The following is a 21,858-nucleotide window of genomic DNA, read 5'->3' on the forward strand; positions in this document are numbered from 1 at the left end:
CACCCCTCACAAACGTCTACCGGATTAACTTTGGATGCGCCTATCTCGCGAGTCGCGACGTGAAATGGCCGTTGCGGAATCCAGCTGCGAAGTCTAAACTCTTAGTATCCTAACCGACCGCCAGTTGCAACCCGAGTGTTAGCCTTCTGCTTCAGTGCTTTATTTGTAGTCATTGGTAGTAGGTCATGGCATCGAACGCCCTTCTGCACCAGATTCACATACGTAAAGGGGTGAAGACCCTTGGACCCTGATGTACGGCGCCCTGAGACCCCGATAGGAACGAGCATCGGGGTCTGGGACGGTCTCAGGCCTGATACTCAAATCACTGTGATCTTTGCCGTTTTCTTTCCATTTAGTTCATTGTGCTTAGGTTTATTCACGTTTATGCTTGAACATGTATTGCAGTCAACATGGAGTGGAAAAACGACCCTCGGTATCTCGGTGGGCTTGACCAGAGTGATCTCTGTCATTTAGGCTGTCCGTCATATATCCTTACACCTAGAGAACAAGACCTGAGAGATTACTTAGCACTAGAGGGTCTAGACAAAGTCACTGCTTACTTTCGGAGAACAGTCCTCAGAACCAGAAAGGGCAGTAACATACGTAAAGGGGATTACATATTTCGACATCCGGGCCTGGTGGGCTTGGATGTGCACAACGATGGGGGCGGCGTGGGAGGGTAGCCAGGCGCGGGCAGCGCGCACGCCGCCCACTCCATCACCCCCCGGACCATCAACACGGCTTGAACTAGCTGCTGGAGTCGCTGGGCCTGGTGGGCTTCCGCGTTGATGGGGCCGGTGCGGGCGGTGCTGCTGGGCGTGAGCAGCACGCACGCCGCCAGCCCCGTTCCCCTCTTGGCTGGTCAGTTCTGCTTCCTGTACATCTGCCGCAGCATTCTTTCCTTCTGGCAGCAGCTTCACTCGCTCATGTTTCGTCTTATCCCCCCCATGGCCATCAATGTCGGCTTGCTGCAGCCGCCGGGCATCTGGTGGCATCTTCCATGCTCCCGCAGCATCAGACCCTGTGCCGTCGCCATAATGACTCCAAACCCCGGGCGCATGAAACAATCTTTAATGTCTGGGGCTTTCCATCCAGGTTGGAAATAGGTGTGTTTTCAACGGGGGTGACATGCTGCGTGAATCTACTTTGTCACGTGGGTCAAAAGTGTTATTTTGACTTTTCGGACGGTCATACCAACGCTCCCCGCTGCATAGAGGCAATTCGTGTGTCAGGTGCCATGCGGGCGACATCGTTTACGACACGGGTCCGTCCCGCGGGTCGACTCAGGCTTCCGTCTCGTATTCACTTTCTTCTTGCCTTACGTTATGTTATTAGGATAGTATAAGAGCTCGTTTTTTGGTTCTTTGCATCACGGTCATGGTATTTCCCTTGTTTAACAGATGCCTTGTGACATGACTTGCAACAGAACTTGTCCAATTGTTTTGCATGACAAATATATAACATAATGTCATGCCGCTTCCATTCCATCGCGTTGTCGACGCCTGAAACTTGACACCTGGCAAACTTGTTATGTTACAGCATGTTACGCTGCATTTAATTAAAGGCATGATTCGGAGATATCTTGGCCAACAGCAACGCAACACCTACACAGGCCGACGTGGTTGGCAACAGTTTTTTCAAAAAACATCCATACATGTATTTTATTTAAAGAGCACTTGACTGGCACTTCGCGTCAGGACTCCTCCCAGTCCGATCATTTCCCGCTACCCTGCCCTGCCTTTGCCGTGCACCTCTGCTGCTCCTCTGCGATGTCCCGTCCTGCCTCACCACCAGCCTAAAAAACGGGACAGCAAAACATCTAAAACAAGGCAAAGCACATTAAACCTTCACTGTTACGATCCGGGCGGCCGCTTACTTCCCTTCACTGCAAAACACCACTGCTGTCCTGCTCCCTGTCCACGGAATGAATGTCATCAGCCGCCTCAGAGCTCCCCGCTATACGTGTGGTGACTCTGGTTGGTTGGTTAGCTGGTCAGGTAGTTGGTTGCTTTATCGTTGTGTTACTGTGGATTGTTCGGTATTCTGTTTAATCAGGAGCCGGGGAGCATTTAAAATAAATACAACGGGCTCACTCACACAATAGTTTACAATAGTTTACGCCTACCACACCACCCTGGCAACATCACAGCTAAGCCCCTCGCACTGGCTTTGCCAGCGATCCAGAATCTGTAGAACAGCTGGCATCAGCCCACAAAGCCCTTCTAAGCGGGTTCTGAGGTCCGGCAAGGAGTACCCTACGCCTTCGGCCGTTGCCCTTGAGGAGGCGGCAGCAGGCGACTCCATGACGCGATCTTCCTAGAAAGAACCTTCTTTAGATGAGATATACAAGCTGCTCCAGACCCACTCTACGCAGACCAAGGCGTCCTTCGATCCCTTGCATGGCAAGACAGATGCGCTGGCTGCTCGTGTTCACTCGCTGGAAAAGAATATCCCTGAAATGATTACCAAAAAGGTGGAGACCGAAATCAAGCAGTTCGAAGTTCGGGCCGCGCAGTTCATCATCGAAACTGTGCAGTCTCAGCTCGGGGGGCCCCCTACGTGTGCGACCGACCGCACCGGGTCTAAACAGCGCAGGAACTTGACCGGCAAAACTGCCTACTACGATTCCGGCTCCCTGATCGCGTTTGGCGTCCCGGCTCTCGCGACCGCCAAGCAAGCAGCGGAAGCCATCGCCCAAGCCGTCTCCGATGCCAGTGGAGGAAGCCTCCAGGCATCCTTCCTCAGCGTCGAAGTACGCACTGAGAAGCCACGACCCAACCAGGCGGCCCCAACGTACAACATCACCATCGGCGTCACCCCCCTGTCCGCGGCATGCTTTTCCGACACAGTCAGGCCCTTAAGGCCATCGGCATCGTCTTCCGGGATGACCTCACCCCGGCAGGTCGTCAGCTCAAGCAGGCTCGGAACGTGCAGTTCCTGCGGCTGCACGACGAGGGCCACAAACCCAAGTGGCTGGGCCCGTACATTGAGTACCAGTGCACTGACAGCATGTACTACATGGTCTCCAAATACGATGTGTCCGATGTCCCGCCCCCCCCGCCCCAGCCCCCGGCCGGGAACGGGGCCGTGGCGGGCACAAGCGATGGCGCGTGACCACAGAGGGTGCTGGCGAAGGGAGTGCCACCTAGAGTGCTACAAGTCGTGAGGCTTAAGACATCAGGGTCTTGCTTTGGAACGTGTGGGGTTTGTCGGTAGCTAAGCTTACCGACCCATCTTTCCTCCGCATTGCCCAGGACCACGATGTGCTAGTATTTACAGAAACGCACTGTTCTGTGCAGGCCGGGAAGCCGGCCAAGGCCATGGCCCTGCCAGGGTTTCAACTGCATGTAGCTGAGCAAGCCTGTAGAGGCGGAGCCGGGCCCCAGACGGGCCGGCTGCATGGGGGCGTGTCTGTTTATATCCGGGACGCGATTGCTCGGGATGTCACTTTGTTGAGGGTTGACACGGATGTTTAGACCCGGTGCGGTCGGTCACACACGTAGGGGCCCCAGTGAGCTGAGACTGCACAGTTTCGATGATGAACTGCGCGGCCCGAACTTCGAACTGCTTGATTTCGGTCTCCACCTTTTTGGTAATCATTTCAGGGATATTCTTTTCCAGCGAGTTAACATGAGCAGCCAGCGCATCTGTCTTGCCATGCAAGGGATCGAAGGACGCCTTGGTCTGCGTAGAGTGGGTCTGGAGCAGCTTGTATATCTCATCTAAAGAAGGTTCTTTCTGGGAAGATCGCGTCATGGAGTCGCCTGCTGCCGCCTCCTCAAGGGCAGCGGCCGAAGGCGTAGGGTACTCCTTGCCGGACCTCAGAACCCGCTTAGAAGGGCTTTGTGGGCTGATGCCAGCTGTTCTACAGATTCTGGATCGCTGGCAAAGCCAGTGCGAGGGGCTTAGCTGTGATGTTGCCAGGGTGGTGTGGTAGGCGTAAACTATTGTAAACTATTGTAAAATATGTGCTCCTGTGATGAAGTGGGGGCGTGCCGCCCTGAGTGGGGCATACGAGTTTTCAAGAGTTACATCGTCAGTTTAATCGTGCTAAGCGTAATGCGTGATGGGATCACCGGCTGCGAGCCTTGGAGTCCTTCATAGCTACATGCAAACGGGATGCGAAGACCCTATGGCAACGTCTGAATGGTAAGCCAGCATCCAGATGCAATGTGGAAGACGTGTCGGAGTGGACGGACTACTTCGATCGCCTTTATAATGCCTCAGCCTCCTTCGACGAGGTGCAGGAGGCCCGTGTCTGTGCCATTCTCAACTGTATCAATTTCGGTGCGGGCTCCCAAGTCGGGGCGGCGTGGCGTGATTCCGAACCGGTGCACGCTAGGCGGTCTATGGCCGACACTATGAATGGTCCGCTCACACTTGAAGAGGTCGAGGCGGCTTTGTCGTCCCTGTCTAATGGGCGTTCCCCGGGTCTGGGTATGGTTCCGGCCGAGTGCTACAAGTATGCCAAGCGAATCCCTCGTGAAGGTGATGAGGACAGGGTGTCTGCCAACGTTATTGCCCCTGCGATTCGAGACCTTTTCCAGCACATTTGGGATACAGGGGATGTGCCTGACCAGTTTTGCGTGGCGTCCCTCAGTCCGTTACTTAAGAAAGGCGACCCCAGGGTCAAGGACAATTACAGGGGTCTAGCTGTGGGATGCGCCATTGCCAAATGCTATGCCACGGTTCTCGACAGGCGGCTGGCGGCTTTCGGGGATAAAGATGGTGTCCGGTGCCGTTTTCAGGCTGGGTCCCGTCAAAAGCGCAGTACAGCTCATCAGTTGTTCGTTGTCCGTCATCTTAAAAGTCGTTATGAGCGGCCCGGCAGCAATCAGGCCCTGTATGCGTGTCAGGTGGATTTTGAGAAAGCCTTTGATAGAGTGCCCCGGGCGAGCCTGTGGCAGCGTCTTGAGGAGAGGGGTGTTCATGGACCCATGTTGGCGGCCCTTAAAGCCAGCTACGAACGTGTTCTCCAACGGGTCAAGGTTAACGGTCGCCTGGGGTCCGTCTTTGCCTCTCTGCAGGGCGTGAAGCAGGGGTGTCCCATGAGTCCCAATTTGTTCGGGTTCTTCATTGAGGTTATTGCCGACTACCTTGAGGCGAGGGATGGTATGGACGAATGGTTTAACACACGTGCACACGAATGTCCTGTCATTAATGATCGTCGGTTGCCTCTGTTGTTCTACGCAGACGACCTTACTTTGTTCGCGACCTCGTTGGCACGCCTCCAGTTCTCGCTTAAGCTGCTTATTGAGTTCGGTGCTGCTTTTGGTATGCGCTGCAACGTTCGGAAGTGCGAGGCCCTTGTTGTGGCTGCTTCGGATGATGTCGTTAAGAGGGCGTTTGAGGGGGTGAGGCTCATACTTCCTCTTCGTACTGATGGGTCGCTTTGGCACCCACCCATGGCTGGTAGTTTACTTGTCCCTAGTCCTATTAACTGGTGTGGTCGCGTTAGGTACTTGGGTCTCTATTGGGGCCCTGCGTTCCCGTTTGCGAGTTGTGTTAACGAACTTTTGGAGGCAGGGCGACGGGCTATGTTCGGTCTTAGTAATCGGTTGGATGAGAACAGGGTGTGGGCTCCTGCCGTTCGGCTTCAAGCGTTCGACACCCAGGTTCGTTCAGTTCTCTGTTATGGTGCTGAGGTTTGGGGTCCTGATAGGATTGTCTCCGTTCTGCGGTTAGATAGAGGTGCTTTACCCGCTGGTAAGTCATATTTTGATTTGGCTTTGGAAGATGGTATGGTTCAGGTCCAGCGTGACTTCTGTTTACGTTGCGCTGGGCTCAAGCAGGTACCTTACAAGCTGTTGTACAGGGAGTTGTCTCAGTTGCCTTTGCAGTACTTTTGGTTACGTCTTGCGTTGTGTTTCTGGAATAGGATAGTCAAGTCCCGTGGGTCGGTCTATCATGATGTGTTAGTAGATGATCTCCGTCTAGCTCTTCTGTCTGATCTCAAAGTGGATTGCTGGTCGTCTAAAGTGCTCATCATTTTGCGTTGGTTGGGTCATGAGTGGCCGGCGTGTGACTCCGTCTCTCAGAAAGTAGATGTGTACTCGTCTCAGTTGATTCGAGTGGGTGAGGTTCTGGAGAGGTTATCTGCGTTCCTTTTAAGTGACTGGGATCAGTTCAGCCAAGGGGGTGATCCGCGTGTGTTCCAAGGTAAAGGGGTTTCGCTCTGCAGGTATCATAACTGGATGGGCTCCCCTTCACCTGCAAAAGAGGGCTCCGATCCCACAGGCTATTTGCGTGTTTATTTGCCGGTCAACCAGTTGCGTACGGTTGCCAAATTCCGTCTTTGTTGTTGGCCTTTGGAGGTCAACAAAGGGCACCATAGGCCGAGAGAGTGCCGTACGTGTCAGGTCTGTACGTCGGGTAAGGTTGAGGATGAATATCATGTGCTTATGGAGTGTGAGGCGTATACTGAGTTGCGTAATAGGTTTCTGATTAACGTTGAAGATACTGATATGCGCAAGGTATTTCTTAATACCAATCCGAGGAAAATCGCTACTTTCCTTACTGAGGTTTTTGAAGAGCGTCAACAGCGTGCTCTGGAGCCTCACGGCTCGTGAGGGCACCCGCCGCGTCGGCGGCGGAAATACTGTAACCACAATACAATAGAACATGTTCTGTATATACAGGGGGAGAAACCTCTGTTCTCAGAGTGCAGCTATCCGCTGTAAAGTGTTGAAAAGCACAGTTGAAAAGCCCTGACTGCCACCACCGTAAGTGAGCACAGTACACCGAGGGGCACACATCGGGGGGAAGGTCTAGTCCCCTCAGTCCCCAGTCGGCCAGTCGGCCTTCCTTCTCCCCGTCATCCACGTCTGCACAGCTCGTATGCCGGCGGACTGATATAAAATCAACAAAAACATCAAAAAAGGGCCATCTAAAGGGGGTGATTTGATATTGTACAAAAGGAAGTAGCTGGGACACACCCGGCGCTGGCAATATAACCAAAAATATGCTTTTCAAAAAATTGTACTACGGCAAGTACGGCAGAAACTGCAGTCGTACTTGTACCTCGCCACCCCTGGCGCCCTTGCCCTGCAGCCGCATCCAGCCTTCAAGACGCCCAGCGGAAGGCGACACGCAACCGTTGTCGACGGCGCCGCCGCCGCCGCCACCGCCGCCGCCGCCGCCACCGCCGCCGCCGCCACCGCCGCCGCCGCCGCCGGCGAGGCCACCTGTAGCGGTGTTAGATGCCGTGGACCCCGCCACCGTGACCGCGCCGTCGGGGTGTAGCAGGCGACGTAGCGGTACGACAGCCTGGCCCAGCGGTGTAGGGCTCCGAAACCATCGTCTGTGCCATACCTGTACATGTAAAACGAGAGTATAGCCCTTGAGCCCTCGGCTCGCGTTGGGCGGTTTACAGGTACGGGAACGCACCCCACGATCATGTAACACACACAACTTTGTTGTGTGTGTGTATGTGTGCGCGTGGTTGGGGGCGTTTCAGGGCGACGAACTAATGGCCGAAAAATGGCAAAGCGCCCTGAAGTGCGTTCCTCCAACGACCGCGCCGCCGTTCACAGACATACTGACAGACAGACAGACAGACACGAGAAATCAAATCAAACGAGCATTCATTCGGCCATTCGTTTGTCAAGTCCCAGGGAAACCTTACCCCCTGGGCAGCCCACCCGTCAAGAAGGAGCTTTCTATGACCCCTAGGGGCCGTTTAACGCCACCTTGGTGGCTCGTCCACACCTCCCCCAACTCTCTTACCATCGATCCCCCACCCGGACTCACTTGAACCCGGAGCTCAGCGCCCTCCGCCGCCGGCACCACCCCGTCAACCTCCCCATGGAGCCCGAATGATGGATCCACGCTGGCGGGAACCGGAGGACCCCGCAGGATGTACGGCGCGACGCCGCCGCCGCCGCCAGTGGCATCGCCCTCCGCTGTAATGGGCTCCGCTGCCGTTGCCGCCGCCGGCTCCGCGCCGGCCAGCGGCGCCACCACCGGCCGTGTCACTTCGATTTGCACGTACGGATCGCAGCGGATGCGGCCATGGCGGTTTCGGAGCGCCAGGCCGCCGGCAGCGCCGGCAGGGCCCAAGTGGGCTGCGGCTCCGACGACGCGCGCGGCGGCAGGGTTGGCGTGGAGAGAGCCAGCGCCGCCGGGCTCCTGTGAGCCGAAGGTGAGCGGCGCATCGGACTCTATAATCCTGGCAGCGGCGTCGACGGCGGCGGCTACCTCCGCCTGCTTTTGCTTCTGATGTCGTACACTGGCGCCAGCCTCCGTTTCGCCCTCCTCGTCCTCGTCCGAATCCTCATCACTGAAGTCCGAAAGGGACTCATCGTCGTCGCCGCCGCCGCCGCCGTACATCGCCGTCGCCATACGCCTGGCGGCGGCGTCGGCGGCCGCTGGCTTCTCCTCCGGCGGGTATGCATCCGGTCCCAGCAGCCACCGCGCCGAAACCACGTCCACAACTAGCAGGCCTCGTACGAACGGCAGCATGCCTGTCGTACGGAGCGACTCCGCCACCGCTGCTGCCAGCCGCTCCGACAGCACTTCGACGGAGAGGTAGCTAAGGACAGCAAGTACGGCACCTCCGCGGGCGCGGTGCGGCGGAGGCGGCTGCGGCGGCAGCGCCGCGCTCAGCGACTGGGGTGTCGCCGCCAGGGACGTGCCGTCGAAGGCGGCGGCGGCGGCGGAAGTGGGCACCTGGCCAACATCGGCCGGCACTGCACAAAAGAGGTATGTATGTACGTATGCGTATGTACGTTAGTAAGTAAATCTGGCGATGGGTGAGTGAATGAGGAGCAACGAACAGCGAGCAGTCGAGACTTCCCAGCGTGCAGTCGTGGTTTGTCGCTCCCTAGGGGTCGTCACCCCTGCTGTACACATCTCCCTGCAGCTCGCCGTACACAACCGCGAGGTACGACACGCATTCCGGGAGCTTTTCCTCCTCAAGAAGAGACGCGAAGACTGACGTGCTGAAGAGGGCCAATGGACGACTGTCCGCTTTCCAATCGTCGTACATCGTACGTACGATTAAACACAACACACAACACACACCACTACTTCCCTAGAATCCTCTTCAGATCTTTCCAGCCTAGCCAAGCAATCCACATTTTTAGAGCATGTTGGGAGGCCATGAAATGGGAACCCGCACGTCTGGCGAGGATGTTGGAACGTATGTGGGCTCACCGAAACTCAATTACCCCCTTTGGACGCTAGTCTGGGCTGATGTGCGGTGTTTTCCTTTCCTCCGTGGCTTTTAGGCGTTGTAGTATTGCCTTTGGGCCTTCGGCTCGTATGGGTAGTCTTACAGGTATGGGGTCACGCACACACACACATTTTTATTAAAACGCAAATCCACGAAGGTTCCTTTTTTTGGTCCCCTTTCCCCCCTCCTGGCAATTGGGAAACGGGCCCGACAAGGCACCTACCTGCCCACACCGTCGCCCGCTGCCCGCCAGCTCCGAAACCGCCCCAGGCCTCGTCTCCTCCATCGCCACTGCCGCCACCACCTCCCCCAGCGGCTCCCTCCTCCCCCACCGTCATCAGCTGCGGCCTGCCCGCTACCCTACCACGGTGCATCTCCCGATCTGCAGGACCGCCTCCCCCTCCTTGCCCTCCTTCTCCAGCTGCCGTACGCGCCGTACTCTTCACGACGGGCCCCTCCTCCCCCCCTCCTTCCCCGGGCGGGTGGAGGGGCAGCCAGGCTGTCACTGAGGACCCGGGCTGGGCGCACAAGGGCGCCAGGGGAACTGCGGTGCGACCCACGGGTCGTTTGGAGGACCACACGTGACGGAGCCCGCTGAGCAGGTTGCCGGATTGGAGGAGCTCCTGACACGGAGTGGCAGTAGCAGTGGCAGTGGCAGTGGCAGTGGCAGTGGCAGTGGCAGTGGCAGTGGCAGTGGCAGTGGCAGTGGCAGTGGCAGTGGCAGTGGCAGTGGCAGTGGCAGTGGCAGTGGCAGTGGCAGTGGCAGTGGCAGTGGCAGTGGCAGTGGCAGTGGCAGTGGCAGTGGCAGTGGCAGTGGCAGTGGCAGTGGCAGTGGCAGTGGCAGTGGCAGTGGCAGTGGCAGTGGCAGTGGCAGTGGCAGTGGCAGTGGCAGTGGCAGTGGCAGTGGCAGTGGCAGTGGCATTCGTGTCTGGCCATTCCTTCAAAACGTTCTCTCTCTCCCCATCTCCCCTCCTCCCTCTTTTCCTCCCCTCCCCTCCCCCCCCTCCCCTCCCCCCCCTCCCCTCCCCCCCCTCCTCTCCCTCCCCTCTCTGGTACCCTCACCCCCAAATTGAGCCCCACTCGTTCGGTCAGTTGCAAACGCAGTAAGTCGCTGCGGGGCTCCTGTACAGGCAGGTACAGCAGCGGCGGCGATGCCGCTGCAGCCTTTGCCGTACGGGCGCCGCCGCTACCATCGCCGTCACCCCAAGTACACACTGGCATGGCGGCGGCGGCGCCGTCAGCGGCGGCGGCGGCGTAGTGGCAGGTTGCGAGCGGCGTCGTAACCCTCCGGTCGGGTCGAGTGAAGGCGGTTATCTGTTATGTGTACGGGTGTACGGGTGTACGGGTGTACGGGAGGTTTTAAGGTGGTGGGGGTGTAGGAAGTGGTAGGGGTGGCGAAGATTGTTCAGGACTATGGTGCGGGTGCCAAGGCTGATAGCTGTGCGAGTACGGCTATCAGCGGAGCTGGCTTAGGAAGAGGCAGGGGAGGGAGGGGTACGGCAAAGCACAGCCTGACGAAGAAAAACTCATAGAAGGAAAAACCATGTAGACCGAGTCATAGATCGAAGGGAGGGGAGGGGAAGGGAGGGGAGGGGAGGCAGAGAAAGAAACACGCCGTACATCTTTCACACGGTTTTCGTGGCGTTGGTGATATACGGTGTTGTGTGAGTCGCGGGTCATGGTGTACTGGACAGATGCACCACATCGACATGCCGTACATTGCCGTACAAGCCCCTGTTCCCTGTCCTACACTTCACACCAGGCATTGGTTATTGCACGAGAGGGCCGTGTGAAGTCCCAAACAAAACTCGCCCTTCCCGGCCGCCGTGTGGCAGCAATCGATGTGACCCACCGCTAGTCAGACCGCACATCCAAAACACACACACACACATACACACACGCACACACACACGCACACACACACACACGCACGCATGCAACTCACCTCCACCTCAGCCCCATCTCGAAGCATGTTGCCGCCGCCCTCCTCCTCTGCCGCCGCAGCCTCCCCCTCCCCCGCCCCCGCCCCCTCCCCCTTCTTCGCAGGCGGTGCCACTGGTGTTAGTGGTGGTGGCGGTCCCCTGACCTCCAGCAGCCGCACCGCCAGCAGCCCCCGGGTCCTTAGCTGCAAGTCAGTGAGGGGCCCCGTGAGGCGCTCAGGAAGTACGGCAACCACCACCCGCTCCGGCCATACCTGCGGGGTTGGGGGAAGGGGGAAGGGTTTAGGAAGGACGGCGGAAAGTGGGTACGCGTGTGTGCGCGTGTGCGCGCCTATGTGCGTAGATGTGTAGATGCGTAGATGCGTATGTGTATGTGTAGGAGTAAAGCCACTGCTCATTACCTCAAAACCCACTCACGTGCCCCGCATGCGGAATTCGAAGCTTCAACTGCCCATCTAATCCCATCTACCGTGCCGTACATCGACAATCTATTTTAACAACCCAACCGCCCCAAAACCTCCCCCTCCACAACTCCCCTCATTTTCCCCCCCCCCTCCGCACAGCAGGAAAACCCACCAGCGCTTCCCCCACGATATCTTGCAACAGCGGCTGCAGGAAGGCCGCCACGGGGCCGGTCACCACGCCGCCCCCAGCCCCCAGAGCCCCGGGCCCCAGGTCGAAGGAGAACGACAACTGGAAAGGGGAAAGGGAGGGGAAAGGGAGGGGGGGAGCGCGGGGGGGAGCGGTCCAGGTCCATAGGGGGTAAGAAGTAACGGGTCGGGGAAAGGGGTTGGGGGAAAGAAGGGGGGGACATGGAGCACTATAGAACCCGCTATAGCCCACACCACTTAAGGTTAATACCCGTACATGACGGTACGAACCCAGGGAAGATGTACGACATTACGTGTGTCTGTATGTAATTGTGTGGAGAGACCGTGCGTGCGTGCATGTGTACGACGCATTGCACACGCATTGCCATGCACACGCGAAAACGTAAATCAGGTTTTTACCTGAGGCGCCCGTGGCATGGAAACCTGGATGGCGCCGAAACCAGGCGGGTACGGCACTAGCGGTGTCAAGACCAGCCGTACCGTGCCCGCCACCGCCAACTCCTTCAGACGTGGTGTCAGACGCACCGTGCCGCCCCTGCCGTGGAGGCGTACATACACACATACACACATACACACGCCGTGCGGTTTTGTTTGTGCGCTTCATATTTTATGTTGGCGGTGGAGGGGGAGGGAAGGGGAGGGAAGGGAAGGGGAAGAGGAGGGGAACGAAAACACACAAAAGGTGCGGAAATGGATTCATTCTTTAGCATGTACTCCTGCGACGGCGAGCAGGGAAAGTAATGGAAGTGATTATGACCCTTGGGCCACGAGCTGCTACTGCTACTACTGCTTACTAATCCCCCCTAAATCCCCCCCAACCCCCCTTGACACGTACCCGGGCGTCAAGTACGCCTCCACAAACAGCCCGATGGTGGGGTCCCCCTGCCACTGGAAGTCCACCTCCACCTCAATTGCCTCCACGCCGCCGCCGCCGCCGCCATCGGTACCCGGTGCTTCAGCGGCCGGCGCCGAGGCGGCCGCGGCGGTGCCGCTGCCAGTGACGTGCTCCTGTACGGCAACCACAGCCGCCATTGCTGACATGGTTGCGTCAGACACTCCCGATAGCACCACGCCAGCAGTAGGGGCGGCGGCGGTGCTGCCGCCGCCCCCGCCGCTGCCACCGCCAGGTGCTACAGTCGCCGCCGCCGGCGATACGCTGGCTGCAGCGATACTCGGGGCAGTGGTACTGTCCAATGGCCGAGTGTCGAAAGTGAATTCGCCGGCGGCAGCGCTGGCGTCGTCGGGGGGTTCGGCGGCGGCTGCGGCGGCGTCAGCCGCCGCCACTGCTGCTGCAACCGCCGCCACGGCCTCCGCTTGCGCTGCCGCCGACGCCAGCGGCCTTACCCGTACAGCCTCCACCCGCGGCGGCGTCTCTCCTAGCGACAGGTCCGCCAGGCCCACTGAGCGAATGAACGGCGGCTTAGCTAGATCTGCCTGCGCATGGATGGCTGGCCTGCACACGATGCCGCCGCCAACCACCAACCACCAACGGCATACACACCATGCGGAATGGTGGGATAGGGTATCGGTAGGGGTAGGCAGGGAGGGAGGGAGGGGTTGTTTAGGGACGCTCCCCCCCTCCCCCCCCTCCCCCCCTCCCCCCGCTCCCCCCCCCATCCTCCCTACCTACTAAAGTACCATATCGTCCTAAGTAACCCCATCATCGACCCCAACACCCGGTCAGCAGAAAACCCCCCTACAACCCTCCCTCCTACACAGACACACCGACAGACAGACATACCCGATCAGGCCGCGCAGAGGACCCTCCACAGCCGGCCACACCCTCGCCAACAGCGCATTCACCCACTCCGCTCTCTCGCCGTGTCGGGCATCCGCCAACCGCGCAGGGAGGGCGCCGCCGCCGTACAGAAAACGAAGCGCCGCCAGACCGGCGTCGTCAACCAGGGTCAGAGTGGAGCTGGCGTCGGCGGCGCCCGCCGCGGCGGCGGCGGCTGGCACGGGTGCAGGACCGGATGGTTTTGAGGATTGCGACGGCCGCGACCGTTGTGGTGGTTGTGCTTGTGGTTGTGACAGTTGTGAGGTAGCGGGCAGCTGTGTGCCAGCGGTGTAGAGGAGGCCTGATCGGAGGGTTTCGGGGGGGAAGAGCAGAACAGTGGAAAACCTTGGCAGTGAATCAGTGAACTCTGGTCTGCATCGTACAGATCGTACACGCGTTGTACACATCATACCGCATTGTCAAGGAGGACAGAAAACAGATGAAGGGAAAGCGGTGTAGCGGCCGAAATGCAAAGATGCCGTACACAATCACGGGTACTCACCCAGTGCCGCATGGCGGCGCGCTGCCGCCACGCGGTTGCGACGGTACGACAGCGACGCCGCCATTGCCATCACAAAACTGATCACAAAACTGACTATCAACCCCGGCATCGAAATCAACGGCATCAGCAACAGCTCCACGGCCATCCCAGATGCAAGCAGAACCGCCGCCGGCAGCACCAAAGCTGCCATGGCTGCTGCGGCCAGCGGACGCTCCCGTACGACAGCCATCAACGGGCCGAAAATCCGCCTTCCGAGCACCCACACAGCCTTCAGGAGCTGGTGAAGGCCAGCCGCCGATACACCGTGGCCGTGGCCGGCATCGCCGCTTCCGCCAGCGGCAGCGGAAGCAGTGTAAAGCGGCGACGGCGACCACGACGGCGCAGCGGCGCCGCCGCTGCCGCCGCTGCCAACATCCGAAATCCTAGCGGTAAGGCCGCGGGCCGGCGCCGATGAGGCGATGCCGGCGATCGGTGACCCAGGCCCCGATGACCCATGGGTCACAAACCCATGGGTCACAAGCTGTTCCTCCCTCGGCGACGCCGGCGCCGGCGCCGGAACGAGGGACAGTCGGCTAATTGTCGGAGGCGTCGGCGCCAGCCGCGCCACCGCTGGACGGCTGAGAGCGGCCTCTCCGCCGCTGCTGTCGTCGCCGCTGGCGCCGCCAGCGGCGGCAGTTACGGCAGCGGCAATGGCAGCTGCATCCTCAGCGGCGGCTCTTTCGGGCCTTATCGCGGTCTTGGGTGTTTGCGACGCCAGCTCCAGGGGGTGTACGTCACGCGCGTGTAGCGACATCGGAGTCGACACCAGGAACTGCGACTCCAGCCGTCGCCCACCGCCGCCGCCACCGCCGCCGCCGTCGTACTGATGCTCCTGAAGCGACGATACGGCCGGCGGCGGCGCCAAATACGGCGACACATCACTTGTCGCGGGGCTACTTGGGGCCACCCCCGGCGGCGGTGGCGGCGACGGTGATGGCGATGGAGATGATGACGATGGTGATGGCGGTCCGGCGGCGGCGGACCGGTCCAAGGGGGACGGCGCCGGCGCCCGTGGTACGGCATGGTGGCTGGGGTCATAGCTGAAACCGTGTCGGTGATGATGCTGATTCTGGTGCTGCCGTTGCTCATTGAGGATGCGGGCGGCGATGGGGCTGATGTTGCCGCCGCCGCCGGCGGTGGCGGCGGCCGGCGGGCGATTCGGCTTGGCGCCGGGCAGGGGATCTGCGGCCGGGCCCGTGTGGGACTGCGGTGGAGGGTGCGGCTGGTGCTGGTTGTGTTGGGGCCGGCGCTGGGCCGATTTCTTCATGTTGCGCGATGCGGTCTCTGTCTTTCGATCAGCTCGGTGTTTGTGCTTGAAAGAGCTTGGAAGCGGTCAAGCTTGACTTTCCAACTTTTTCCTTTCCTACAAATGTTTTAACAAAACGTTTCCTGGGACCCACAGGAAGGTATATTTTTTGGCGATCGCGCGCAGATAGCTCCAGAAACAGTATCAGAAACAAAAGGAGTATTTTCCGCGGCAGCAGGAGTACGGCACCGGTGTCTTTGGGCGGCTTGCGTCAGACAACGATCGGCGTTCTCTCTGGAGTGCGCCCCAACAGCCTGATCTACTTTTGCTTCGCCCGATTAAATTTGTGTGAAAATACAAATTTCTTGCGATGGTTCGGTCGCGTTCTTCATCTGCTCTGCGTATCTCCAAAATTGCGGTATTTCGAAGACCCGGACGGAACGCTGTAGTCGCTCACAATTTTTTTCCAAAGCGCACATGCACTTATAAATGAAACAACAATGAAATGCTTTGCTTGGGGGTACCACTAGTAGTAATGGTAGAAGCAATGTCCTTCCAAGGGTAGCTGACCAAACAATGACGATGTATCTTCCCAAACCGCACAACGCAAAGCCATCGCACACCATTTCCCGACCACATCCAACGCATATGCACGCCGTATACGAAAATACAAGGACGCTACAAGGTTCAGAGCAACGTTCCTAAAAGCTCTCGCACATCGTCGTGCAATTAGGACAAATACAAAAAAGTAGGAAAAGCACTAACAAAATACTAATCCTAACCTTAAGCAACGTCGCCTCCAGCGCCCCAAAGATTCATCGTGACACACACAAGCAGAACCTCCGCGCAGCAGAAGCCCGCTAATACTTACGGGCCGCTGCGGAACACTGCCCCCCATACAGCTCGTCGCCACCCTATTACTATGCTCTCCTCTCTCCTCCTGCCCAATAAACTACCGCGCGCCGTGTCGTCGCTGCTTGCATCCTCCGCCGCCTCAATCGCAACCAAGGCTACGGCCGCGTGCGGCTACGGCCGCCGCCTGCTGCTCCGCCCATCTTCGAACAGCTACAGCTACAGCTACACTTCCAGATACAGCTACAGCTCTCAGCTGGTGGGGGTGCGGTGCGCCTCCTCCGCCTCCTCGTCCTCCGGAAGCGAGTTCACACAGCCACAGCATCCCGGGGGTGGTCGTGTTAACTCAGGTCGGTCTGTGTTTCATTGTGTGTACGAGCGTACGTACGACATCGGCCCAGAGTTTCACCAGTGAATGTTTGTGGGGGGGGCCCGGGGGTTGGGTGTGCGTAGGAAAAGAGGGGAATCATATGTCGTCGGAGGGTAACAGTACTGCAACTCCAGAAGGCGCAAAACACACACGCACGTATATGTAAGAAGCACCACAAGGCGAGGAGGGTGGCTTGGTGTTGGGGGGTCAAGGGTCCCCCAGTGGGCCAGCGGGCTCCTTCAAAACCTCCACGAGTAAACCCCCGGCTGCTGTAGCGTGCCGAGGGGTTTACGGCACCGTCCGCCACATCGCAGTACGGCAGCAGCCACCGCGCCATCGTGACTGTAAAAGGACAGCGGGAGGAAAGTACGGGAGAGGGAGAGGAGGGAGGGAAATTGGGAAAGGAGGGAGAGGACGAAAAGCCTCGGGGGGGGGGAGAGAGAAAGTGGGGAAGATGGAAGCGGTGCTGTCTGCGCTGAAGATGTGCAGCCGTAACCTTGCGGCCCTTCAGAATTCACTAATGTCGTTCCGGCCACACCAATAAAAACATACATACATACATACATACATATGCGCACCCATACACACACAAGCACGCCCCCTGAGACCGCCCCCCAGCTTTCGGAAGCCCCCCAGGCGATTTGCATTCCTGCATTCCTGAATGAATGAATGAATGAATGAATGAATGAATGAATGAATGAATGAATGAATGAATGAATGAATGAATGAATGAATGAATGAATGAATGAATGAATGAATGAATGAATGAATGAATGAATGAATGAATGAATGAATGAATGAATGAATGAATGAATGAATGAATGAATGAATGAATGAATGAATGAATGAATGAATGAATGAATGAATGAATGAACGAACGAACGAACGAATGAACGAATGAACGAATGAACGAATGAACGAATGAACGAATGAACGAACGAACGAACGAACGAACGAACGAACGAACGAACGAACGAACGAACGAACGAACGAACGAACGAACGAACTTTCGAGCGGTTGGTGATGTCCCTCCCTGGCCACCACCTTTCAGCATCGGCACCCGACAGGCGGAGCAATACCGCCGCCGACAGAGAGGAGGTCAGCCAGAACCGCCAGGGCAACATGAAGCTGGGAGTGGAGGTGATGATGAGGGTGGTGGGGAGATGATTATGTTGACGATTAAAATGATGGCGAGGGAACGGTCCGGGAAGGGGAAAGGGGAAATTTGATTTTGTGCGCAGAATCACACTTGCAAACCCATGCTACACACGTATGCTTTTAAATTACATATAGTTTATAATAATTATTTCAGGTAAACAGTTTATATAATATATTGATTTAGGATATATCATGTTTTAATTATAAAAACGATACATAAAAAAATGATGCATGATGTAATGCATCATATTTGTTACATATTCATGTATTGTTATAAAATTTTATAAAAAAGTTTATATGTGCCCGCTTTACATTTTTACGTTGCAATTTTTCAATTTGACCATGATTACACATCGTTACATTCCGTGGCAACCTTCTTTTCAACACGACATGCGACGCGACGCCGCTCGCTCCCACGGCTGTGGGTATCTCCCCCAGGAGACTGCCGGCGTGATGGGCGCGTCGGGCCACCCGCCACCCCACAGTGATTTGCCACACCCCATAAGGCCCGCGGAGGACCGGATGAGGTCGTACGCCAGGTTCCCTGGAGTGGGCACACTACCGCAAGTGAGTTGCTAGTGTGCATCCGGTCGCGTGACTGGCTGTGTGCATGTATGCATACATATGTACGTACGTATGTATGTTTGTTGTTAATAGCCTTCACGCCTCCCGCAGCGGCACACTTTCGGTCCGTTGCCCCTCCTAACCTCCCCGCCCTCGCCGCGGCCTCCATACATACATACAACCGTTTCCAGCACCTACGCACCGAATCGAACACACACACACCCCTTTCGGGACACCACTTTCCAAAAATGAACCCTGCTGCTCCCTCCGGACCCTTTGTTATGGAAACATTACGACTGATAGACAAATATTACTGTTAATCTGAAGTAATTATACATGCACGTATGTATGACTATGTGAACACGTAGATAACTTCACTCCCAACGTTTTACCTTGAGTTGATAAGTCATTTTCTTGTCTTGATAGGTTTCAGGATCGATCCCGTAATGGAGTGGAGTGTAAATATCGCAACTGTCTCAATACGGTCGTGTGCATGCACCCCATGCCGATGGACGGCGATACCGACCTGTTCACGTGACATATGTTGTGGCCCTACAGCGAGTCGACCTGTTCGGGTTGTGGGTTTGTGGGGATGTCGCCGCGGTCGATCTGCGCGGCAGATTCCGCTGGATGCTACTGTTGCTGGTGGTTGCGGTGGTGGTGTTGGGTGCTGAGCCCGAAGAAGTCGCTGACTTCGCAGAAGCCGGCAAGGGAGGGCGCGAAGGATGCGGGTGATGTCCGGGGAAAGATGGGGGAAGGGTGGCACTGACCGGGGGACTGATTGCCAGCCGGCTAGCGGAGACACATACTCACACACACACACACACACACACACACAAGCTGGAAGCTATTCACCCCCGCTTCTTCACACAATCATACATACATACGTACGCGCCGACAGGATCCCGCCTCCAAGCGCGCCCCCGGTCTAGTCCACAACGTGTGGGGTATGGACGAGCAGCGCCCCGCCTTCCCGCCCCTGGCTGCGGACGCCACCTGCGATGTGTTGGTGGTGGGGGCGGGCATGGCGGGGCTGTGCATCGCCTATCAGCTGGCCAAGCAAGGTGGGTGGTACTGGCAGTGGTTGTGGTTGTGGCAGTGGTAGTGGTAGTGGTGATGGGTGGGGGCCCGGACCGTGTGTGTGAGTGGACAGCTGGGTATGTGGATGCTTTTCGTCTTTATCGTAGCTGTAGAATGTACGGCACAAGTATTGTTTTTGAATATGCACGAAGACGGTTCTCTAGCAGCGTCTCCTGAGGCCGTTTCGGCGGCCCCCCTCGACGAGGAGCTCGCAGTACCGCGGGTCCTCTGCTCGCGCGCGATCCCCCGGAACCTCTTTATTGCTTCCACAGCCCATGAATGTATGTATGTATGTACGTATGTACACAGTGCTTAAAACGGGTCAGGTGATGGAGCACTGATAATTCATTATCATTAAATATTACTCTGCTCACGGAGGATATACATATATATGTTTGTATGTGCATGTAGCTTGTTTGCATGTATGTATGTATGTTGTTACAGGGTGGTCAACTTCGCCAGCGGCCCCCTTTCCCGGGGCAGTCCCTGCTCTCCCCTGCTAGAGGGGCACCCTAATCCGTCACCCCATCCGACTTCAGAATGTATTCGTTGGGTTCGGCAACTCACCACCAGCATCCAATCAAATCTAGCGGATCAACGGCGCATCAACTTAGTTCCTGGTCGGCTCGCAAGTTGATATTATCACGTCCTACACCGTCCATAAGATGGGGGGCCACCTCCCATTTCATCACTCCTCAAACACCCGAGGAGCCGGCAGGCGGATTTGAACCCGGGTCGACTGGGTCGACTGGGAGCAGAAGTCAGGCCTTAACCTCTGCCAGCCGCCTGCCATATGTATGTATGTCATTACGGTTGTATATGTGGCTGTGGCAGCAGGCCACGACGTGGTGGTGTTGGAGGCGCGTGTGCGCGGCGCGGGCCAGTCGGGGCGCACCTCCGCGCACATCATGCAGTGGAATGACGACTTCTACAGCGTCATTGAGAGCAAGGTACGGCCTTGGTCGGGGTGGGGGTGCATGTGTGTGCGTGTTCGTGTGTGTGCGTGTTCGTGTGTGTGCGTGTTCGTGTGTGTGCGTGTTCGTGTGTGTGCGTGTTCGTGTGTGTGCGTGTTCGTGTGTGTGCGTGTTCGTGTGTGTGCGTGTTCGTGTGTGTGCGTGTTCGTGTGTGTGCGTGTTCGTGTGTGTGCGTGTTCGTGTGTGTGCGTGTGTGTGTGCATGTGTGTGTGCGTGTGTGTGTGCGTGTGTATTTGTGTACGTGTGTGTGCGTGTGTATTTGTGTACGGGGAGGGGTTGAGGTTGCCAGTGGTCACCTCTTACCCGGGGGTTGTGTGTGTGTGTGCGTGGGGGGTGATGGTGAGGGTGACGATGTCGTACTGTCGGTCGGATTATGGAAGTCCATATAGATATGTGTGAAACCTTTCTCGCGTAGCTCAGCTATATGTTGGCATCGGCGAGGGAGGCGGCACGCCGCGACGGTGTGTGGCATCAATGTACTTGTGTACCGTGCGTATACCTCCTAGTGGGCCTTTGCCACCCACCCAATCACCCACCCAATTATCTACCTAACGGACTGACAGACTGACTGACAGACTGACGTTATCCCGCCTGAACGTACCTGCCTGCCTGCCTGCCTGACTACCTACCGACTTGGCTGCATGCCTTTTTAACGCTTCTGACCTCCTGCAGTACGGCAAGGCGGGCGCCCGCCATGTCGCGGAGTCGCACCTGGCCGCCATTGACTTCCACGAACGGGTCGTACATGTACGAGTTCATTAGCTCTCAAGCGCATTAGGGCTTGTTTAGGAAGGGATCGGTGTGCACTGAGTCGTATGTGTATATATATGTATATATGTATGTATGTCGTTACAGGGTGGTAAAGCTTCACCAGCGGCCCCCTTTCCCGAGGCAGTTCCCTGCTCTCCCCTGCGAGAGGGGCACCCTAATCCGTTCACCCCATCCGACTTCAGAGTGTATTCGTTGAGTTCAGCAACTCACCACCAGCATCCAACCAAATGTATGTACGAGTGTAATAAGGATTCCCAGCCAGCCGCCGCTTCTCCGCTGTTGTTATTCCGTAACGCTTACATACATATATACATACATACATACATACATACATACATACATACATACATGCCTGCGTACATAGACACACATGTATTTATATAATACACTTTTACACACACACGCTCGCACATGTCATCGTGTACCACAACGTACGACAGTCCACATGGGCCCTGTTTGCATCTTTCTTTCGCCCATCTAACGAAAACGTATTTTCCCACCGTACTGACGTTCTTCGTACACTCGTATGATCATGTGTACGACGCCTGTCACCGCCCGCCCGCCAGGAGGAGGATATCCAGTGCGACTTCACCCGCCTGGACGGCTACCTGTTTTCCCACGACGATAAATCGGTGAGGTAGAGAACATGGAGTTATTATGGCCACGAACTGCAAGATTGTATTCATGTGCGTATGTATGTACAAGTCTTAATGCTTGTCTCTGTGCTTGTGAATTGTTTGATTTCCTGTGTGTATTAATGTATGTATGTGTGTATATGTGTGTGTGTGTGTGCGGGGCGGCG

The 21,858-nt window shown here is 57.1% G+C and overlaps 2 protein-coding genes across 2 annotated transcripts in view; one reads left to right on the forward strand and one right to left on the reverse strand.

Moving 5' to 3' along the window:
- Positions 1-2,332: 2,332 nt before the first annotated feature.
- Positions 2,333-15,308, reverse strand: VOLCADRAFT_89131 (uncharacterized protein; the record flags this gene model as incomplete). The annotated part of the gene is made up of 14 exons (XM_002948797.1): positions 2,333-2,759; positions 2,798-2,937; positions 3,288-3,395; positions 3,586-3,909; positions 7,750-8,687; positions 9,396-9,690; positions 10,235-10,486; positions 11,118-11,366; positions 11,689-11,805; positions 12,123-12,258; positions 12,559-13,176; positions 13,465-13,801; positions 14,003-14,611; positions 14,837-15,308. 14 exons carry the CDS (start codon positions 15,306-15,308, stop codon positions 2,333-2,335), a joined length of 5,022 nt encoding a protein of 1,673 aa, XP_002948843.1.
- Positions 15,309-16,209: 901 nt separating this feature from the next.
- VOLCADRAFT_89132 (uncharacterized protein) overlaps positions 16,210-21,858 on the forward strand; it is a gene marked incomplete at both ends in the record, with an annotated part of 12,196 nt that continues 6,547 nt past the window's right edge. Inside the window, 7 exons of the mRNA XM_002948673.1 lie at positions 16,210-16,409; positions 17,577-17,664; positions 18,106-18,234; positions 19,133-19,295; positions 20,149-20,261; positions 20,958-21,032; positions 21,623-21,688. Of these exons, the coding sequence (XP_002948719.1) occupies positions 16,210-16,409; positions 17,577-17,664; positions 18,106-18,234; positions 19,133-19,295; positions 20,149-20,261; positions 20,958-21,032; positions 21,623-21,688 (834 nt within the window). The remainder of the gene's footprint in view (positions 16,410-17,576; positions 17,665-18,105; positions 18,235-19,132; positions 19,296-20,148; positions 20,262-20,957; positions 21,033-21,622; positions 21,689-21,858) is intronic.

Source organism: Volvox carteri (genome assembly GCF_000143455.1).
Source record: "Volvox carteri f. nagariensis unplaced genomic scaffold VOLCAscaffold_11, whole genome shotgun sequence".
NCBI classification, from domain to species: Eukaryota; Viridiplantae; Chlorophyta; class Chlorophyceae; order Chlamydomonadales; family Volvocaceae; genus Volvox; species Volvox carteri.